At 45.0% G+C, this 21,167-nt stretch overlaps 1 protein-coding gene across 4 annotated transcripts in view; it reads left to right on the top strand.

The window, feature by feature from the left end:
• The window catches only part of LOC106565754 (semaphorin-3F), a 91,858-nt gene that overhangs the window by 54,734 nt on the left and 15,957 nt on the right, over positions 1 to 21,167 (top strand). For 2 of the 4 annotated variants that reach the window (XM_014133235.2, XM_014133233.2), the window contains exons 3-10: positions 5,141 to 5,301; positions 5,737 to 5,799; positions 6,298 to 6,417; positions 7,988 to 8,077; positions 10,132 to 10,225; positions 12,405 to 12,521; positions 12,688 to 12,827; positions 16,633 to 16,747. In XM_014133235.2, the coding sequence (XP_013988710.1) occupies positions 5,141 to 5,301; positions 5,737 to 5,799; positions 6,298 to 6,417; positions 7,988 to 8,077; positions 10,132 to 10,225; positions 12,405 to 12,521; positions 12,688 to 12,827; positions 16,633 to 16,747 (900 nt within the window). The remainder of the gene's footprint in view (positions 1 to 5,140; positions 5,302 to 5,736; positions 5,800 to 6,297; positions 6,418 to 7,987; positions 8,078 to 10,131; positions 10,226 to 12,404; positions 12,522 to 12,687; positions 12,828 to 16,632; positions 16,748 to 21,167) is intronic. The other 2 variants (XM_014133237.2, XM_014133236.2) reach the window with 1 other exon arrangement.

The raw sequence follows: 21,167 nt of genomic DNA, 5'->3' as shown, positions 1-21,167 counted from the left end.
TTCATACTACAGTGGATTGTGCATTATTTTATATAAGACAACATTAACCTATGTTAATAATTTTTGCATTGAAATATAGATGTGCAGTATACCCAGGGGATATCAAGAATATACACCCTTGAACTCAACATTATCATGCTCAAACATACATTTTCAAAGTAAACTGGACCCATGGGCAGTTCATTGAAGACTGGGAGATATGTTGTAACATGTGTGCCTGCAGCCATGGGAGATCATCGTCAGTTGCCAAGTATTCTCTCAGGACGTGGAATGGATGGCCTGGTTTGACTGTCAGGCTTCTGAGATCTGCCTTTGATTTGTGCCTTCCTCCCCTAGCCAGCAGAAACTTGGCTCCGCGGGCTCTCTGGCGGTTTTCACTAAATACCACAGCCACAAAGTCAAAATTGGCTAAAGAAAATAGCTTTTTCGTCTTAATTTAACGCCAGGGTTAGGCATACGTTTAGCAGTGTGGTTAAGGTGGGATTTGGAGCATCTGCCAGAGAATATGCCATTAAGAAACAGTGGGTTTGGGCGTCTTCTTACATGACTCCAAGCCACATCCGCTAACATTTTATGCTAATAGAATGGAATGTTCAGTTATAGAAAGTGGCACGGGCTCTGTAAGCCAGCACTAGCTAGAGATATCCGGACGGAGTATGGAGAGGATTGTCCATGCTCAGTAGACTGGAGAGAATGGACAGGACCGCCACCAATGACTTTACTGAGAGTTCAAGCGACAGTGGTTTCACCTACCTCTCTGCGCACCATTACTCAGGGCAGTAACGTCTGTTTGCGCTCGTTGCGTGCATGTGTGTGTATGTGTTTGAGTGATCAGGAGTACATGGATCAGGTTCCCTCAGTGGCAATAGGCAGTCTCACTTTTCCCACTAATAGAGGCATTGCCATTCCACGGGGGAACTGTTCCGCTCCCTCTGTGTCCTACAGACCCCCCAGAGTCAGCTACACCTAATAATGGACTACTTTAAGAGTTGATCTGGCTCTAATAGACTGAACCAGGTCTCCAAATCTCCAGGCTAAGTCTATGTGGTGAGAATGCTGTCATGCCCTAATGCGGCTGGCAAACAGCACTCAGAGTTCATCCTGGGAGGCCCTTTATGTAGTAAAGCTCCCTGGCTTGGCCTGCGCAGAGGCCTAGTTCCAGCTGCTTCACTCCCTCTGCTGTCGGAGATCATGCACCTGTCCTGTATTATAGAGAGAACCTGCACAAGCATATCTTGTAATAGGCCTGACATTGGCTATAGATAGAAGCAGATCTTTAAGAAAATGTTCACTACAAGCCTGACCAAAACTCATTCTCCTTCTTCTTGCCAAATGGTGTGACATCTAATGAAGTAGCCCGGTCAAAAGGATGGGAGAGGGGAGGAGAGGATGTGAGGAGAGGAGAGGAGAGGAGGGGAGAGGGGGTGAGGATGAAAGGGCAGAAGGGGAGGGGAGAGGGGGATAATGTACAGTGGCTGGCGTGCTTTTCCTTCCACATTTCCTCCTCTTTCTTTTCTTTTTTTTTTACCCCCGACGAGACACCAGGAAGTTCAATTTCTCTGAATGATACAACAAGAAGCCCTAGTGGCACGTTGGGTTTACAATGAGCTCAATGCCAAACCCCCAGGAGAAAGGCCTCTAATGCTGGTATAGAAACAGTAGATTCCTCCTCTTAGTAACGCTTCAATTCAGTGCTACAGTAGGAGCATTAGGGGGAGACTAAAGAGAGAGTTGGTGCTTTCTGATCCATTCTTTAACCAGAACAGATGAGAACTGATGGAATATAATTTTTTACACAGCCTGGTAAGCCTGGTTCTGTATTTGTTTAGAGAACTGTTTTTCACTGACTAAAGGAGCAGTGTTATTATCTAAATATGCATATCTAATGCATAACAGTATTAAAAGTGTTATAGATATTTAATGTGTTATGTTATAGCTTTGGTGAAGAAATGGGTCATATGTTTGGTGTGGCAGTGTTTGTTGCCACCCTTTGGTGTACATTATCACTCCATTATCCGTACATTATCAGGTGATTATGCTTTTGGATTACATATGTTTTGGAGCTGGATATGGAGTGTTCTATAGGGTGTATTGTTGCTCTGTAGCTCTCTGAGTCCCTCCTCACCTAACAGATGGTCACATCTAGCTAGCCTCTGAAAACAAACATACGCTGAGGAGTTGCTGACAGGCTGGTTCAGAAAGGGCTTGAACTGCCCTGGAATGTGTCTGTGTTAAACTTCCTGTTCAGTAGCACATCGCCAGTGATATACAGTGTCATGAAAAAGTATTTGCCCACTTTGACTTTCTACATTTTTTTTGCATATTTTTGATACTGAATGTTATCAGATCTTTAACCAAAACCTAATATTAGATAAAGGGAACCTAAGTTTACAAATGACAAAAAAAAATGGATACTTATTTTATTTATTTAATTAACAAAGTTATGTAAGACCCAGTTCCATAAAGGCCTGATTGGTGGAATGCTGCAGAAATGGTTGTCCTTCTGGCAGGTTCTCCCATCTCCACAGAGGAACTCTGGAGCTCTGTCAGAGTGACAAAGGCCCTTCTCCTCCGGTTGCTCAGTTTGTCCGGGCGGCCAGCTCTAGGAAGAGTCTTGGGGGTTCCAAACGTCTTCCATTTAAGAATGATGGAGGCCACTGTGTTCCTGGGGACCTTCAATGCTGCAAACATTTTTTGGTACCCTTCCCCAGATCTGTGCATCGACACAATTCTGTCTCTGAGCTCTACTGACAATTCCTTTGGCCTCATGGCTTGGTTTTTGCTCTGACCTTCACTGTCAACTGTGGGACCTTTATATAGACAGGTGTGTGCCTTTCCAAATCATGTCCAATCAATTGAATTTACCACAGGTGGACTTCAATCAAGTTGTAGAAACATCTCAAGGATGATCAATGGAAACAGGATGCACCTGAGCTCAATTTCGAGTCTCATAGCAAAGGGTCTGAATACTTATATAAATCAGGTATTTCTGTTTTTCAAAAGAACAGTTTTTTCGCTTTGTAATTATGGGGTATTATGTGTAGATTGCTGAGAAAAAAAGAATAGTTAATCCCTTTTAGAATAAGGTTGTAATGTGGAAAAAGTCAAAGGGTCTGAATACTTTCCAAGGACACTGTAGGTCCCCGACAGATGTGAATCACACAGATGACCTATTAACAGATGCTTGGCTGACACACGTATTAAATCAAACTTTATTAATATAGCAAATGTAATGCTATTTATCGTTGATTATTGACGTAACCCAGAGTTATATTTAGATCCTGTATGAAAGACTGGTAATATCAGATTCAGTGGTGAGTATGTTGAGAAATGTGTGTGGATAGAGTTTATTTTAAGGTCCTGTGGTTTGATGGAGGACATGGGCATGACTCCCGCCTTGTCTTGGTATTCAGACAACTTCCTGAGAGACAGTCAGACAGTTACATAGGAATGTAGTTTTCACTATGTTCAACAGAGGGACTTGAATGTAAACCAGCACTTGCCTGCTTTGGCTTTAGACAGGCATACCAGAGTAGAGTTACCGGTTTAGAAACAGGTCCTGCATAAACATGGATATTAATAAACTGCTTTTTACACTTTTGAAATAGCAGATACATTTGATTTATTTTTACTATGCTGTGTTGTTTTCACTTTGAAGCTGTGATACACCAGGACAATTTTGTTTGAAGTTGACATAACAATATTAATAATAATAATAATTATTATTATCATTTTTAGGTGGCTGCTCATATTTGTCCTATTTCACACATGTATTAATATGAATATGCGAATTTGAAATGTGTTTTTTGCATATCCCACTCTCCTGTAACGTCCGTCGTTAGAGTGAGACCAAGGCGCAGCGTGGGTTGGGTTCATCATATTTTAATATAAACGGTGAACCAGCAAAAACAATAAACAAGAAGTAACACAACGAACGAACAGTTTCGCAGGCTACTAACAGCAGTGCAAAATCAACTTCCCACAAAAGACAGGTGGAAAAAGGGCTACCTAAGTATGGCTCCCAATCAGCGACAACGATGTACAGCTGTCCCTGACTGAGAGCCATACCAGGCCAAAACAAAGAAATACAACACATAGATAAGGAACATAGAATGAACATAGAAATAGAAAACATACATCAAAACCCCGAAACACACAAAACGAACACCCCCCTGCCACGCCCTGACCAAACTACAATAACAAATAACCCCTTTTACTGGTCAGGACGTGACATCTCCCTATAACACCCTCGGAGAGTGGGGACATGGCCAGACATCTTCCTCTGATTATGTACATCTTCGTTCTGTTAGCGTGTAAACAGTGGAAGACTTTAATTAGACCTACATGCTTCCTGTACTGTTTTTTATCTCCACAATTGAACAACTAAAAGTAACATACAGTACATGAACATGTGGTATTGTAGAGCTGTTGTTTTTTGGTGGTCTCCTGACATTTTTTAAGTAGAATAAAGGTAAACATTTAACAGGATCTTCCAGCTTATTTAGTGAAACCTCAATGTTTGTCAAGCAGCAGTATATGAATACCATCCTGCTAAGCCCTACCCTGTAGGGTCCCACAGAGTGTTTGTGTTTGGTGGAGGGCCCAAGCAGTGGAGAGACGGCGGGCCTCTCAAACAGCACTGCCCTGTCTGTAAATGGCTGCTGAACCGTGGAGAAGAAATCAAACAAACACTCCAGTCTCACATGGAAGGTTCTGAAGGAAGCGTCCTGTTACTGTTTCCTTGGGAATGTCTGTCAAATGCATTCTTAATTTCGTCAGAGCTCAGACCGTCAGATGACCAGAGAAAAGCATCCTTGGTGGATGTCCATGGCGGTATTTGCAGAGATGTGGAGGAAAGACAATGATAGATATACTTTTCTTAGAAGGAGCATCTCTTAGACAGTATTAAGATGTCAACAACACAATGAGACCCTCTCTAGCACTTGTCACTGATCTGCTGTGTTGGGTTTCAACAGTGTTAGTGGAAACCATCATATAAACCCCACATCGGTATGCCTAACAGGGGTGGTTTGTGAAATGTGTCAGTTGAGCGTGCATGTGTGTGTTACTGTGTTTGTGTACAGCAATTTTCTGTCCCAAATGGATACATTGCTCTCTTGTTCCCCCTCTCTCTCTGCAGAGCTGAGGTCCACTGGCACTGCCCAGCACTTTGCCTACCTGCTGAACACGTCCGACTACCGTATCCTGCGTATGGACGAGGACCACGACCGCATGTACGTGGGCAGCAAGGACCACATCCTGTCCCTGGACCTGCATGACATCAATAAGGAGCCGCTCATTGTAAGACCTTACAGTCACTAACGCTTCACCTCTTCACCTTCCCTTACCTCCTGTCACCCCCCATCACCACTTCCTCCCTTCCCTCCCATCTCCTCTCCTCTCCAGGGCTCTATAAACCCGGGTGAGGCTAACCCTTTACCTCAGCTCTCAGAAACGGCCCCCGAGGGTCATATGTCCCGTTCCGCTGCCCTGTGTTGGATGTTTTGATTAGCTCACCTCTAGTTTGTATTTGACTGCACAATTCTGGCGATGAGGGTTGTAAAACTACAAAAACTAAATCTAGATATGACCATTCCTAGTCGGCTAATAGTACCGTGGGTGGATATCCCTGTGGCAGGTTTAGCCCCACAGCTATAAGTCCAGTGATGTTGAACGGGTTGTGCAATGGGTTGGGTTATTGCTATAAAATGACCTCTGTTTCCCCCCTGCCTTCAGCTCCACTGGCCTGTCTCCCAGCAGAGGAAGACTGAGTGTCTTCTAAGTGGAAAGGACACCAATGTAAGTATTTCTGTTGACTCTCCATTTCCACACAACTAATTCAGCATTTATGTTTCAGGTCAGGTGATTTGTGCCACCTGTAACTTGAAGTCATGTATTTTCTTTATATATTGAACATCTATAAAGTATATATTTTTTTACTCACTTCTATTTGTGTGCCTGTATTACTAGGTGTATATAGCCTAAGTATTTATTTGAGTTTTTAGCTCACTGAAAAAGGGGTCAAGCGAAACCATTCTAGTGGCACACACCTGTGTGGATTTCATTTGGCCCTGTAAAAGCCTGGTTCCCCTCTGTCTGGCCAGACAGACAGGGCAGGACTGGAACTGAACAGCTCATAGGAGACCAACCAGCCTCACTGTCTCCTTTCGGCCAGTGTAGGGTGTGGATAAATAGATGACTGTTATACTGGTATATTGACATTCTGTACCTTGTTCTATCTGGGTATCATTCAAATTGATAATCCATTCTTGTTTGTCTATGTTTGTCCCCATGCAGGGCGAGTGTGGGAACTTCATCCGTCTGATTGAGCCGTGGAACAGGACCCACCTGTATGTCTGTGGGACTGGAGCCTACAACCCCGTCTGTACCTACGTCAACCGCGGACACAAAGCACAGGTTAGAGCTCCGTGCCTTTTGGAATACACTAAGTGTGTGTTCCCTAAGCTAAAGTACACAGTGAAGAGGTGAAGGAGGGAGACTACGGCTCTGACATTTAGTCTCCGTCCCACACCTCTAACCCAGCCTTCCTCCCTTCCATCTTTCTCTCGCTCTCTCTTTCCATCCCCACACCTCTCTTTCTCTCTCTACCTTTCTCTCAATCCTACTTTCATTCATACCTTCACAAACCTCTACCCCTCCTGATATCCACAGCTTTATCTCCTGCCCCCATGCCTAGGCAACCATTGGAGTCTCAGCCTGCACACAGCTGTCGTCCCCAGCGCACTGTTGCTGTTAGCGTTACTGTTACGGTGCTGTCTGTTTAGTCTCACTCCTTAATTGGAAGTCTTGAGTTTCCTGGAGCCGGGCATCACCACCACAGAGTACTTCCCTGTTTTATTGCCCCTCCAATACCCCCAACCCTGCTGCTTTTAATTCAATACTTGTTCCTTAACGATGGTCCTGGGGCATTTAAGAAGGAATAAATAAAAGTTGTGGATAGATAATATTTCCCTGTTTCCTCCTCTCTGAGGACACAGTTAGACCTCTTCACACCCCTCTGCTATTTCATATGGATCCATATGACCCTTACTAACAAAGGGCATCCATCCATCCATCCATCCACTCATAGCTCTAGCAGCCCTGTGCCTCTCAGTTGGCCTGCTCCCTCTTTGCTCCCTCAGCCTCTAGTCCTCACCATGTGAGGAGTTGGGTAATTGGCCATGGCAGCTCCCATTATGGGGTGCCAGTGGAATGTTCTAGTTATAGTACATTAATGAGATGGCTTTTATTTTCCCTTCACATTGAACAGACAGGTCAGACTCTTCCCGTGAGCCCTCTCTCTCTCTCTCTCTCTCTCTGGAGTTAAGTATGGGAGCAGAGATGTAAAATGGTACAACCATACACACACACAGCTTTTTCAGACAGGAAACCATGAGAAGGCGAAACGCTGCTCAATGCCAGAAATTGGCTCATTTTCTAATGTGGATGTATACACACACACGGACACTCCTTCTCATACTTCAGGAACCTTCTTTTGTACCTGAAGACATGCAGATCAATTGTTAACAACTTGCCAGATTTCAGAATTCTTTCTTTTTCAGTTAAGCCATTATTCAGGCGTGATTTCCTTTTTACAAACCTAAAGGATAGTAGCCTACATGGGGCTATGATAGCTAGTATTGTCTGTAAAAGCCAAATATTGGTTCTTGGCAGTGGCTCAGGCCAGAGTTGAGTGGATATACCATACTGTGAGAGACTGTATTGACTCAACGACAGGGTATAGAACGGATATTGCTGATGTTCGTGCCATCTGGTGAAGTTAAGCTACACAAACATTCATCGCACAGAGAATGTTACAGAATGAGAAATGCATACATTTTCCTCACAAGCTGTCCGAATGACATTATTTAAACAGTCATGCAGTCACATCAGTCCAAGACCAGTTTACAGAGTTACTGAGCTCACGTCAGGTCCTGCCTACTGCAGGTGCGTAACGTCCCAAATGTGTCGCTGTCTCCTGTTTTAGGCCGCCATGCACCTGCAGATGCCCCAGACCGGAGCGAGGGCTAACCGCGCGGCCGAACCCAGCGCTGTGTTCGAGACACTGGGACTAAAGGTGGGACGTGGGTCAGGTGCCCGTCACTAGCCTGGGCGGTTCTGCCTGTCTGCCCCTGAACCTTGCCCCTATGGCTGGGGAGTGCACTGGCGACCCACTCTGGGCCTCAGCTTGCATGCCATGCGCACTCTGTCTCCCCCCTCTCTCCCTCTCTCTCTTTAGGGGGGGGGGGGCTGTGCATGTCTTCTGACCCCTCTGTTCTCTCTGTGCTCATTCTGTGTCTTGAAGCACTTCTGTCATCATCAGTTGAATTGTCCCACTGCGTTGGGTCTCGAGTGTAGTTGACCGCTTATCTCCTCACTGCTAAGCATGTCTTCTCTAGACCCTGTCCATTTGGAGAAAATAAATTGGTCATTCAAATGTTTGTCTGTTTTTGTTTCCTCCGTCATATTTCTGTTGTGCTTTTCTCTCGTTGGTCATTTGTCAATTTTTGTGTATGCCCCATCATTTGAGCACTCTCTCTTTCTCATGCTCACTCACTCACTCACTCACTCACTCACTCACTCACTCACTCACTCACTCACTCACTCACTCACTCACTCACTCACTCACTCACTCACTCACTCACTCACTCACTCACTCACACTCTCTCTCTCTTTCTCTCTCTCTCTCTCTCTCTCTCTCAAACACTCTCTGTCGGTGTGTGTGCTGTTGAACTGATTCTCCAGTATTTGTGTCGCCTGCTTCTTATGCATGAGAGAGATGAAAGTCCAGCACTTTGTGATTTTCTAGACAAGGTCAGACAACATGTTAATACACTACACAATCAAATATAGATCTTTCATTGAGGGTTAATACAGTATAACACTGACACCATCAATGACTGATGTATGACAGTGTTTCTAACTAATAAGCCCATTTGTGGTACATAAATTCATCTCTTTCCTCTCCTCCTTACATTGTCCTTTCACTTGTGTTACAGGACACAGAACACCCCACCCTCCAGTCCTTCACCCCCCACCCCACCCCACCACCCTCTCCCTCTGTAGGAATGTGGGCCAACCTCTCCCACAGGTCTCACACGATTAACGTCTGACCCACTCTCACTGCAGACCTGTTGGTTCAGGACAAACACAAACTGCTAAAGCAGAAAGGAAATAATAGATCCACATAGCTGAGTAACACCATTCACAGTACAGGAAGGAAGTCTTAACCCTTAGAAGGACAGGACCATTATGTTTGAATGGGTTGCATGCAACACTTAGTCCTCTGTCGGGTAACATCTTTCATAAAGGGTTTAAAAACATGTTCAGAGAATATCCCTTTGGCACATGTGACCACATGTTCATTAACATCTGGCATCTCTTGCAGGGAGCTGCCAACACCTTCAGATTTACATGTGTGGTTGATTTTAATCAAAGGTGAGAGGGAATATCATAAGGGTGCACGTAGGAGCCAGTGGAGAATAACGTTGGCAAGCGCCTCACTTTCTCCTGCTCGGGTGTTGACGGACAAAGGTGTCTTCGTCTCTCTGCTCCCCTCAGTCCTCGATTGGAGAGTGAGGGATTAGGGGATTTTACTTGTTCTGGTTTGTGGCAAGGCTACAGGGCATGTCATCGCATGCCATTGGCTGTTTCTATCCGCGACTCCAAATACCTGACAATTACCTTTCAGTGCTGTGTATAGAGACGCCAGGAGTCATGAGCATCAGTCATCCAGCCTCCATCCCAGGCATGTTTTTGCTGAGCAGAAGTACAGGTCTCAGCAGCAGTAGGGCTACATATACAGATTTAACCAAGAGAGGATAAGAGACTTTTGGCATATGAGAGATTGTTGTGCAGAGAGAACAGCCCTTGACGCATTATACCCTCAGTCATTCTAGTGCACTAGAGAGGCATTAAAAGAGTTGGATTGAGATCCTGTTTTTTTCTGAATGCAGGCACTCTCATTAGTCTATGTTTCATCCTTTACAAACCACAATGCCTTATAGGCCCCAGAGGACCTACTAGAAGAATATTGAACTGCCTCAGTTTTCCCTCCACCAGGGAATCACACTGACATGATGAAGACCACTATGAATTTATTGCTTCTTTCTTATGATTTTTCCATTTCAGGAATACATATGGCATTTGGAGCCAGGAAAAGTGGAGTCTGGGAAGGGAAAGTGCTCCTATGACCCAAAGCTCAACAGCGTCTCGGCTTTGATCAGTGAGTATCATCATCCAGGCCACACTTGGCCACATGGCTGGAGATGTCCCAGTCCAGTCCAGTTCACCCAGTTTGTCCCCGTGGCTCTCTCAGTGACTCTGACGGTCCCTGAGGCCATATCCCCTGTGTATGCCTCCTTTTATCTCCCACTACTATAAATAGCAACCTTTATCCCCAATCTTTTGGGGGGCAACTTTGTTAAAAATGTTTGTATTGCCTAAAATCTGTCCAGGCAGACAAATTATCCTTTTTCATTCTGTGCCTATTTCCCATGAGATGGATAGCAGAGCAATGCTGATCTCATCTCTGATGATAAAATCAGAAGGCATCATACCTTGTTAAGAATCGGATTTAATGTAATGCGTCTGTGTGTAGCTGGTGTAGATGAGTCAGGCGCAGGACAGCAGATATGAGTAATGTACGCAATTTTACTCAGCAATAATCACAATACACGTCAAAACAAATCCAAGGCCACAATAACGGACCGCAATACAATAAACAATCACTCACAAACAAACATGGGGGAACAGAGGGTTAAATAATGAACAAGTAATTGGGGGATTGAAACCATCTTGATATTTAATGAAAAATGGAGAACACTATACAAAAATAAACCAAAGACAGCAAAACAGTCCTGTCAGGAAAAACTCTCAAAAGAAAGCACTAGACAGAAACAATCACCCATAAAAACCCAAAGGAAAAACAGGCTACTTATGTGTGACTCCCAATCAGCAACAACAAACTACAGCTGTGCCTAATTGGAAGCCACACGGCCAAAATCAACGAAACAAACCAACCTAGAAAAAAGAACATAGAACGCCCACCCAATGTAACACCCTGGCCTAACCAAAATAAAGAACAAAAACCCCTCTCTATGGCCAGGGCGTTACAGGAAGCAGGGAACCAGGACAAATTAACCCCCGTCTCCACCAGTTAACATCAGCTATGGGTGACTAATGGCGGGGAATAAGAACTGGATACTACTTTGACCCCTAAAAGGTCACACATGTAGGTCTACCCCCTCACCCCTACCCCTAGATATCATACACACTCTATACTGTAGATCAGGGCCTGTGTTGACTCTACTTAGTAAAGACCTGTAGTAGTATAGTTGTATAGTTGTTGCTGCCTTTGCCCTGGGCCCCTGTTGTCCCATTAACCCCACCCCTGAGAACTCCCCGTAGCTACTAAATGCATGCTGGGACACCTGCTCTCATATGAGACCCAACCAGCAACTGGAGGACCAACATTCAGTCTCCCCACTGATTAACAAGACTCTGGTCCTTCTACCCTGTGTGTGCCTTATTCACATAACTTTAAAAAGCCTGGGTAGTGGCTAGTCCCTTTGGCCAAACAGCATGATCTTTATTATGTGTGTATTATGATGTATGCTGTTCATCTGTCTTTGTCCACACTGTGTGCTAAAGATGTCTTTGACATTGACACCCTGGTGATGACAGTCTAAAGATATTTTGCTGGACGTAGGTAAGGGAATGCCCTCACCAAAGTCGTTGACTGTTCTCTCTGCTCCTGCACAGCAAGCGGTACCGGAGCGCCAAGTCTAGGACAGAAAGGCTCCTTAACTACCCCAAGCCATAAGACTGCTGAACAATTAATCAAATGGCCACCCGGACTATTTACATTCCCCCCCCCCCCCCCCCATTTGTTTTTACACTGCTGCTACTCGCTGTTTATTATCTATGCATAGTCACTTCACCCCTACCCCCATGTACAAATGACCTCGACTAACCCGTACCCCCGCACATTGACTCGGTACCGGTACCCCCTGTATATAGCCTCGTTATTGTTATTTTATTGTGTTACTTTTTACTTTAGTTTATCTGGTAAATATTTTCTTAACTCTTCTTGAACTGCACTGTCGGTTAAGGGCTTGTAAGTAAGCATTTCACTGTAAGGTCTACACCTGTTGTATTCGGCGCATGTGACAAATTAAGTTTGATTTGATTTTGATTTTAAAGTATTGGGCACTAGGGTCCGCGAGGGGGTCTTGCCAGGAACAGAAGGTTTAATTTGGGTAGTGGGGGTTTCTGTGTAAGGAGAGCCTCAGTACTTTATGCCAAGGGTGTGGCTGGCTTTATATCAAAGAATCAAAGTATTTGGCTAAGCGGATTAATCTCTTTCCCTCTCATTCTGTCCTTCCCTCTCCCCTCTCTCTCAGATGGTGAACTCTATGCTGGGGTCTACATTGACTTCATGGGAACAGACTCTGCCATCTTCCGTACTGGGAAACAGACCGCCATGCGTACAGACCAGTATAACTCCAGATGGTTAAATGGTAAATAAATGTCTTCTTTAATAATATTTAATGTTTACAAAATCCTCAACTCTCCCCTTTAATAAACAGGAAATGCAAACAGTTTGTAAATGATATCAACCAGATGTTCAGTGATCTTCATATCCTCCTATGCATCTTTCTCTCCTTCTCGCTCTCCTTCTCCCAGACCCTTCCTTCATCCATGTGCAGCTCATCCCTGACAGTGCAGAGAGGAATGACGACAAGCTTTACTTCTTCTTTCGTGAGAAGTCTGCTGAGATGGGCCAGAGTCCTGTGACCCAGGCCCGCATCGGTCGGATCTGCCTGGTGAGCACAGCCTCAGAATGGATTGTACTAATAATGAGACCACATTCACAAATAACAATGCATGTGACATGCACAGCAAATATACCCCAGTTTCATTAAAAAAGGGAAAGGAACCAGTCTGGGTCTATAGAACTAATGTTTGTCTAACACTGACTCGCTGAAATCCATGTGTATTTAACCTCCATGTGTATTTAACCTCCATGTGTGTCTAACCTCCATGTGTATTTAACCTCCATGTGTATCTAACCTCCATGTGTATTTAACCTCCATGTGTATTTAACCTCCATGTGTATTTAACCTCCATGTGTATTTAACCTCCATGTGTATCTAACCTCCATGTGTATTTAACCTCCATGTGTATTTAACCTCCATGTGTATTTAACCTCCATGTGTATTTAACCTCCATGTGTATTTAACCTCCATGTGTATTTAACCTCCATGTGTATTTAACCTCCATGTGTATTTAACCTCCATGTGTATCTAACCTCCATGTGTATTTAACCTCCATGTGTATCTAACCTCCATGTGTATTTAACCTCCATGTGTATTTAACCTCCATGTGTATCTAACCTCCATGTGTATTTAACCTCCATGTGTATCTAACCTCCATGTGTATTTAACCTCTATGTGTATTTAACCTCCATGTGTATCTAACCTCCATGTGTATTTAACCTCCATGTGTATCTAACCTCCATGTGTATTTAACCTCCATGTGTATCTAACCTCCATGTGTATTTAACCTCCATGTGTATTTAACCTCCATGTGTGTCTAACCTCCATGTGTATTTAACCTCCATGTGTATCTAACCTCCATGTGTATTTAACCTCCATGTGTATCTAACCTCCATGTGTATTTAACCTCCATGTGTATTTAACCTCCATGTGTATTTAACCTCTGTGTATTTAACCTCCATGTGTATCTAACCTCCATGTGTATTTAACCTCCATGTGTATTTAACCTCCATGTGTATTTAACCTCCATGTGTATTTAACCTCCATGTGTATCTAACCTCCATGTGTATTTAACCTCCATGTGTACAATACATGTCTCTATCCTTCAGATGTGACCCTGACATCTGACCCTATGATCCTCTGACCTCCCGACTGGTAGTCTTAAAACTTATTAAAGGATGTAGTATATTAGCTATTCAGGTAACAGAACAGCATGGTAAAAGCCAGATCCCCTAAACCAGTCCAGCAGCCCTTCCTTCTACAGCAGTATCCTCTAGTTACAGGGGTATTCAACTCTTACCCTATGAGGTCCAGAGCCTGCTGGTTTAATGTTCTACCTAATCATTAATTGCACACACCTGGTATCCCAGGTCTAAATCAGTCCCTGATTAGAGGGAAACAATGAAAAAACGCAGTGGATCTAGCTTTGAGGTCCAGAGTTGAGTTTGAGACAGCGTGTGGTAATTTCCCTGACCTTCTCCCCCAGAGCTGCAAATTGAGACGATCAGCAAAAATAAATAACAGGGAATGTGTTTGTCCCTGTAGGGTCAACTTGGAGTTTAGGATGCATCTTTCTGGGCTTTGCTTACAAACATGGAGAGCATAGTGTTTATTCAGTTAGTCACCGTGGGTGTGTGCTTGCATGTGCGCGCATGTGTCAGATCTTTAGCTGCTCACAACTGTTTATTTGAGTGGATCAGGTAGTGACCCTGCACACAAACACCCATCCCTCTCTCAGTGGGTTGTACACTCTATACTGTTCTATCATTCACTGGTCCCCAGTGATACTGTTCTGTCATTCACTGGTCCCCAGTGATACTGTTCTATAATTCACTGGCCCCCAGTGATACTGTTCTGTCATTCACTGGTCCCCAGTGATACTGTTCTATCATTCACTGGCCCCCAGTGATACTGTTCTATCATTCACTGGTCCCCAGTGATACTGTTCTATCATTCACTGGCCCCCAGTGATACTGTTCTATCATTCACTGGTCCCCAGTGATACTGTTCTATCATTCATTGGTCCCCAGTGATACTGTTCTATCATTCACTGGTCCCCAGTGATACTGTTCTATCATTCACTGGTCCCCAGTGATACTGTTCTATAATTCACTGGCCCCCAGTGATACTGTTATATCATTCACTGGTCCCCAGTGATGCTGTTCTGTCATTCACTGGCCCCCAGTGATACTGTTCTATCATTCACTGGTCCCCAGTGATACTGTTCTATCATTCACTGGTCCCCAGTGATACTGTTCTATCATTCATTGGTCCCCAGTGATACTGTTCTATCATTCATTGGTCCCCAGTGATACTGTTCTATAATTCACTGGCCCCCAGTGATACTGTTCTATCATTCACTGGCCCCCAGTGATACTGTTCTATCATTCACTGGTCCCCAGTGATACTGTTCTATCATTCACTGGTCCCCAGTGATACTGTTCTATCATTCGCTGGTCCCCAGTGATACTGTTATATCATTCACTGGTCCCCAGTGATACTGTACTATCATTCACTGGTCCCCAGTGATACTGTTCTATCATTCATTGGTCCCCAGTGATACTGTTCTATCATTCATTGGTCCCCAGTGATACTGTTATATCATTCACTGGTCCCTAGTGATACTGTTCTGTCATTCACTGGTCCCCTCTTTTTCACTTCTATACATATCTGGATACTCTTAATGCTGTTCGATTTATTGTCTCTACACACTCCTAGTACCCAAATATATGAACAAATGTACAGCGTAATTGCTCAAAAAATTTAACACAAAATATATGAATACAATTTCAAATCCCAGTTTGGGACTTATTACACATAAATATGTGTAGACTGTTGTGTGCAGTATGTACAGGCCTACAACCATCATGTGGGCATTACAATGATATATGTGGTGAAAACAATTTGTTAGAGCAATATTTATTTATATATGACCTGGCAGTGTAGTTTCCCCATAAAAGTGGAATGTGCTTTAAGGAGAATGTGTTGGTTAAGGAGGAGAAAGCCTCTAAATCACATCTACTGGGTTTGGCTCTCCCTTACTGGGCTACAATTTGGCTCTAAATAAAAGGAGACAGTGTTTACCATCTCATCTCCTCACAACTAACCAGTTGTCAACGATTCGCCAGCTCGCTTTCCAAACCGGGCTGCTTTTTTAAATATGTACAATGTGTGTGGGAGACTCCACCTGTGTTTATTTTTGGTGGAAGGATGTGAGTGTGTGTGTGACGAAGACCATGTTTTGTCCCTCTCTCTCCCCCTCTCTCTCCCTCCGCTTCTCCCACTCTCTCCCCTTCTCCCTCCCTCTCTCTCTCTCCCTCCACTTCTCCCTCTCTCTCTCCCTCCACTTCTCCCTCTCCCTTCACTTCTCCCTCATTATCTCCCTTCGCTTCTCCCTCTCCCTCTGCTTCTCCCTCTCTCTCCCTCCTCTTCTCCCTCTCTCTCCCCTTATCCCTCTCTCTCCACTTCTTCCTCTCTTTCCCCCTCTCTCTCCCGCTGCTTCTCCCTCTCTCTCCCCCTCTCTCTCTCACTCCGCTTCTCCCTCTCTCTCTCCCTCCGCTTCTCCCTCCCTCTCTCTCCCCCTCTTCCTCTATCTCCGCTTCTCCCTCTCTCCCCTCCCCCCTCTCTCCCGCTGATTCTCCCTCTCTCTATCCCGCTCCCTCCGCTTCTCCCTCTCTCCCCCTCTCCCTCCGCTTCTCGTCCTCTCCCCCTCTTTCTATCCCTCTGCTTCTCCCTCTCTCTCCCGCTGCTTCTCCCTCTCTCCCTCTTTCCCTCTCCCTCCTCTTATCCGTCTCTCTCCCCCTCCCCCTCCCCGTCTCGCTCCCTTTCCCTCTCCCTCTTCTTCTCCCTGCAGAATGATGACGGTGGACACTGCTGTCTGGTCAACAAGTGGAGCACTTTCCTGAAGGCTCGGCTCATCTGTTCAGTGCCGGGGGCCGACGGGATCGAGACACACTTCGACGAGCTCCGTGAGTTCTCCTCCCTTCCCTTGCTATGGTGTCACCCGTTATCCACATTAACGTGAGGCGCGAGGAACCAGACAGCCTGTGGCATGTCTTGAGGTTTCCCATTGGTATTAATACTGTGTCAAATAGAGACCACAAATTATGATGGAACTGACTCCAGACCAGCTAGAGGAACTAGTTGGTGTTGCCTGTCCTTTATAATCCTGCTTGCACTATCCACCCAGCCTGATCTCAGACCAGTTTTATCTCTGCATACCACCACCTGCCCAGGGCCTGACGGCACTGCACACAGCCCAGTCCCTGTCCCATATGGCAGCCTCTTCCATTACACTCGATCCTCCTGTGGCCCATATGGCATGCTGTAATGGGAATTGCACACACTCCGGTAGTGTACTTATTATTTTCCTTCAAGATGTCTCAAACAAAAGGCTTCTTTTTCCTGGCTGTGCATTAAGAGGTGCTCTCCCCTCCTGTAATTTACTGGATATGAGGGGCTTGCTGCCTCGTGGCAGACAGATCAGGTAGCCAGGCAGGAATGTCAGGTCCATTACCATGTCTTTCTCTCTCTCTGTCTCACTGCTTCCAAATAGAGCGTTGGAATGATGAGGGTTCTGATGGTTCTGTGACGGAGTCTACAGTTACTCAAGCCCTAACCTCAGCAATAAAAAGCTTCTGTGACTTTCTATTTGACCTCTGCTTTTAGGTTATGGTTGAGTAATTCTGCTCGCGTGTGCATTAGTCTTGGACTTACCTGAACACTATGGCACAATGGTAAGGCTTTTTTTTGTTAATGGTAACCATTTCACCCAAGTAAATGAAAGGATATCCAAACCGCAAGCACCGTACTCACTCTGCGGTTATAAATGACTTTGTGTCTTTATTTATTGACATAGACATGCCGTGCACACTGGGTTTAGGGGAGAGTGGAGAGCTGGCGCTGGTTCACCTGCACGGTTCAGGATATTGCTTTAATAAAGGTGGACGTGTGTAAAGGCACAGGCTGCTGCAGTCTCCTAACGAACAAGAGACACTTAGCTCAGCTGTCATTACAGTACATCCATACATCCCATACTTCAGACAAACCTGATGCCAGTGGGCACAGCTCACCCCTGGCAGGTACTGTACCCCCAGAAAGGGCATGTGTTAACTGGGTATAGGTGAGCTCCATGCCAAGGTTCCAGTTTACTGCTGGTTTATAATGGCTGGTCTAAATTTGTCCTCAGGTTGTGGTGTAGACAGGGGAGAATAAGGATGGTAGGATTACTCCAGTATTACAAGACAACAAGATCTATGTACCTTCTAGATAATATGCACTCTGAGTATCTCTAAAACGTACATGCCACCGAAGTATTTGGGTTTAGCCTACCTTGATGTAAGAAGAACTTTGCAGCAAGCCGGGACTGGTTGCAAAAGTACCTGGATAAAGAGAACAGATGAACTTACATTAACCCTCTCTCTATTAGTGTTGTAGTAAAGTAAAGAGGACATTGGGGTCATTATTGAAAACGGTGATGAGCCTTCCAGCCCAGCTTTAGGTCTTGTTGTTTGGGAGCAGTATTATGTGTGACTGCTGTTAGTGAGGGACGCCAGAGACTCAGAGGGTTTTTACAGTTGGAAAGAGAGCGATATCAGGCAAAGCTCCAGCAGAAATACATTCTTTCTGAGGAAACAAAAAATGTGTAGACTGAGTTTTTATTGCCTTAGAAAAGAGGAAAGGGCAGTTTCAGTTCCATTCGTAGCTCTGATTAAAGAGATGCTCCAGAAATGTGGCTACTACTAACTATTTTTTAAACCTCTTGATTTGGGCTTCGTGTGTCAATGTGTAGTTCATACATAAATAACCTATGAGCAGAATTACTGTCTTACCTCAATTAGCCACGGAATCCCGAGTTTGAAAGCAACTGTTTTTCTAGAACCTGCGCCATTTTCCCTACACTTTCCCCCACGTTGGTTAGCCCCCTAGCAATTCGAGTTCAGCCAATGAGCTTTAGCCTCTCTCCATATGAGTGACAGCTAGCAAGAGGCACATCATGCACCCACACCAGACCGAAAAGAGAGCAATGACGTGGTGCACATATCTGTACGTACACTATGTAGACATCCCTTCAAATTAGTGTATTTGGCTATTGCAGCCACACCCGTTGCTAACAAGTATATAAAATCGAGCACACAGCCATGCAATCTCCATAGACAAATATTGGCTGAAGAGCTCAGTGACTTTCAATGTGGCACCATCATAGGATGTCACCTTTCCAACAAGTCAGTTTTTGTCAAATTTCTGCCCTGCTAGAGCTGCCCCGTTCCACTGTAAGTGCTGTTATTGTGAAGTGGAAAGGTCTAGACAAAAATGGCTCAGCTGCGAAGTGGTAGGCCACACAAGCTCACAGAACGTGTGCTGAAGCGCGTAGTGCGTAAAAATCATCTGTCCTCAGTTACAACTCTAACTACCGAGTTCCAAACTGCCTTTGGAAGCAACATCAGCACAATAACTGTTTGTCGGGAGCTTCATGAAATGGATGTCTATGGCCCAACAGCTGCACACAAGCCTAAGATCACCATGCGCAACGCCAAGCGTTGGCTAAAGTGGTGTAAAGCGCGCCGCCATTGGACTCTGGAGCAGTGGAAACGCGTTTTCTGGAGTGATGAATCACGAATCTGGGTTTGGCACATGCCAGGAGAACGCTACCTGCCCGCATGCATAGTTCCAACTGTAAAGTTTGGTGGAAGACAAATAATGGTCTGGGGCTGTTTTTCATTGTTCGGGTTAGGCCCCTCAGTGAATTGAAATCTTAATGCTACAGCATACAATAACATTCTAGACGAGTCTGTGCTTACAAGTTTGTGGCAACAGTTTGGGGAAGGCCCTTTCCCGTTTCAGCATGACAATGCCCTTGTGAACAAAGTAAGGTCCATACAGAAATGGTATGTCGAGATCGGCCTGCAACGGAGCCCTGACCTCAACCCCATCGAAAACACCTTTGGGATGAATTGGAACGCCGTCTGCAAGATAGGCCTAATCGCCCAATATCAGTGCCCGACCTCACTAATGCTCTTGATGCTGAATGGAAGCAAGTCCCCGTAGCAATGTTCTAACATCTAGTGGAAAGCCTTCCCAGAAGATTGGAGGCTGTTATATCAGCAAAGGGGGGACCAACTCCATATTAATGCACATGATTTTGCAATGAGATGTTCGATGAGAAGGTGCCCACATACTTTTGGCCATGTAGTGACGATGTACGCAATTTTCAGGGACTACTTTCAAAAGTATACAAATGTACCGGAGAATCCCTTCAACAAGCTTTCCTGTTGCAAACTCTTCTCTGCCTTGTCAGAATATTTATATTTCCAATCAAGTAGCTTTTCCCCTTTATGATAATAATATTTTGGGGGGCAACCGACTGCTGTACATGTATTGAGCTAATGATAGCTCCTGTTGTCTGTCTGTTTGTGACTGCCATGTAGTTTATCTGATTCATCCCTTTCTGTACTGGATCAGCTGTGTGTCTTGGTGGGGCTCATCTGTTATATGACAACCCTGACAGCCCTTCTCTCTGTGTCTGTAGTAACCCATGACCGTTCCGCTATTCTGCCTTGAGCAGCTGTGGGCTCTGGAGGAGGGTGTGTGTGTGTGTGTGTGTGTGTGTGTGTGTGTGTGTGTGTGTGTGTGTGTGTGTGTGTGTGTGTGTGTGTGTGTGTGTGTGTGTGTGTGTGTGTGTGTGTGTGTGTGTGTGTGTGTGTGTGCTTGCGTATGTGTGTCTGTGCATACGTATGTGTATGCATGTGTGTGTCTAGAGATTAAAGGTGGTTAAGGAGGAATAAGGACCATATGCTCTGTTTCAGTCCCTCTCCTTATCCTCTGCTATGGGAATGAAATCATAACCTCAGATTCTCCCCTGAGAGAGCCTTGAATGACACTCAGAGCGTACACATACAACTGGACTCACCAGGCCTGCAACACCATTCTGTCATTCAACTGGACTCACCAGGCCTGCTCACCTCTACTGTCATTCAACTGGACTCACCAGGCCTGCTCACCTCTACTGTCATTCAACTGGACTCACCAGGCCTGCTCACCTCTACTGTCATTCAACTGGACTCACCAGGCCTGCTCACCTCTACTGTCATTCAACTGGACTCACCAGGCCTGCTCACCTCTACTGTCATTCAACTGGACTCACCAGGCCTGCTCACCTCTACTGTCATACAACTGGACTCACCAGGCCTGCTCACCTCTACTGTCATTCAACTGGACTCACCAGGCCTGCTCACCTCTACTGTCATTCAACTGGACTCACCAGGCCTGCTCACCTCTACTGTCATTCTGTTGTGTACATACAATTAGAACTATGTCAACCGGACAACTATTGTTTTTAGTATGTCCCATTGCAAATACTAGTGAATAAAAATGTGCCCAGTCTACGCA

Source organism: Salmo salar, chromosome ssa12 (genome assembly GCF_905237065.1).
Source record: "Salmo salar chromosome ssa12, Ssal_v3.1, whole genome shotgun sequence".
Lineage (NCBI taxonomy): Eukaryota > Metazoa > Chordata > Actinopteri > Salmoniformes > Salmonidae > Salmo > Salmo salar.
Note: the sequence above shows the minus strand (reverse complement) of the source record. Positions and strands in the feature narration are given on the sequence as shown.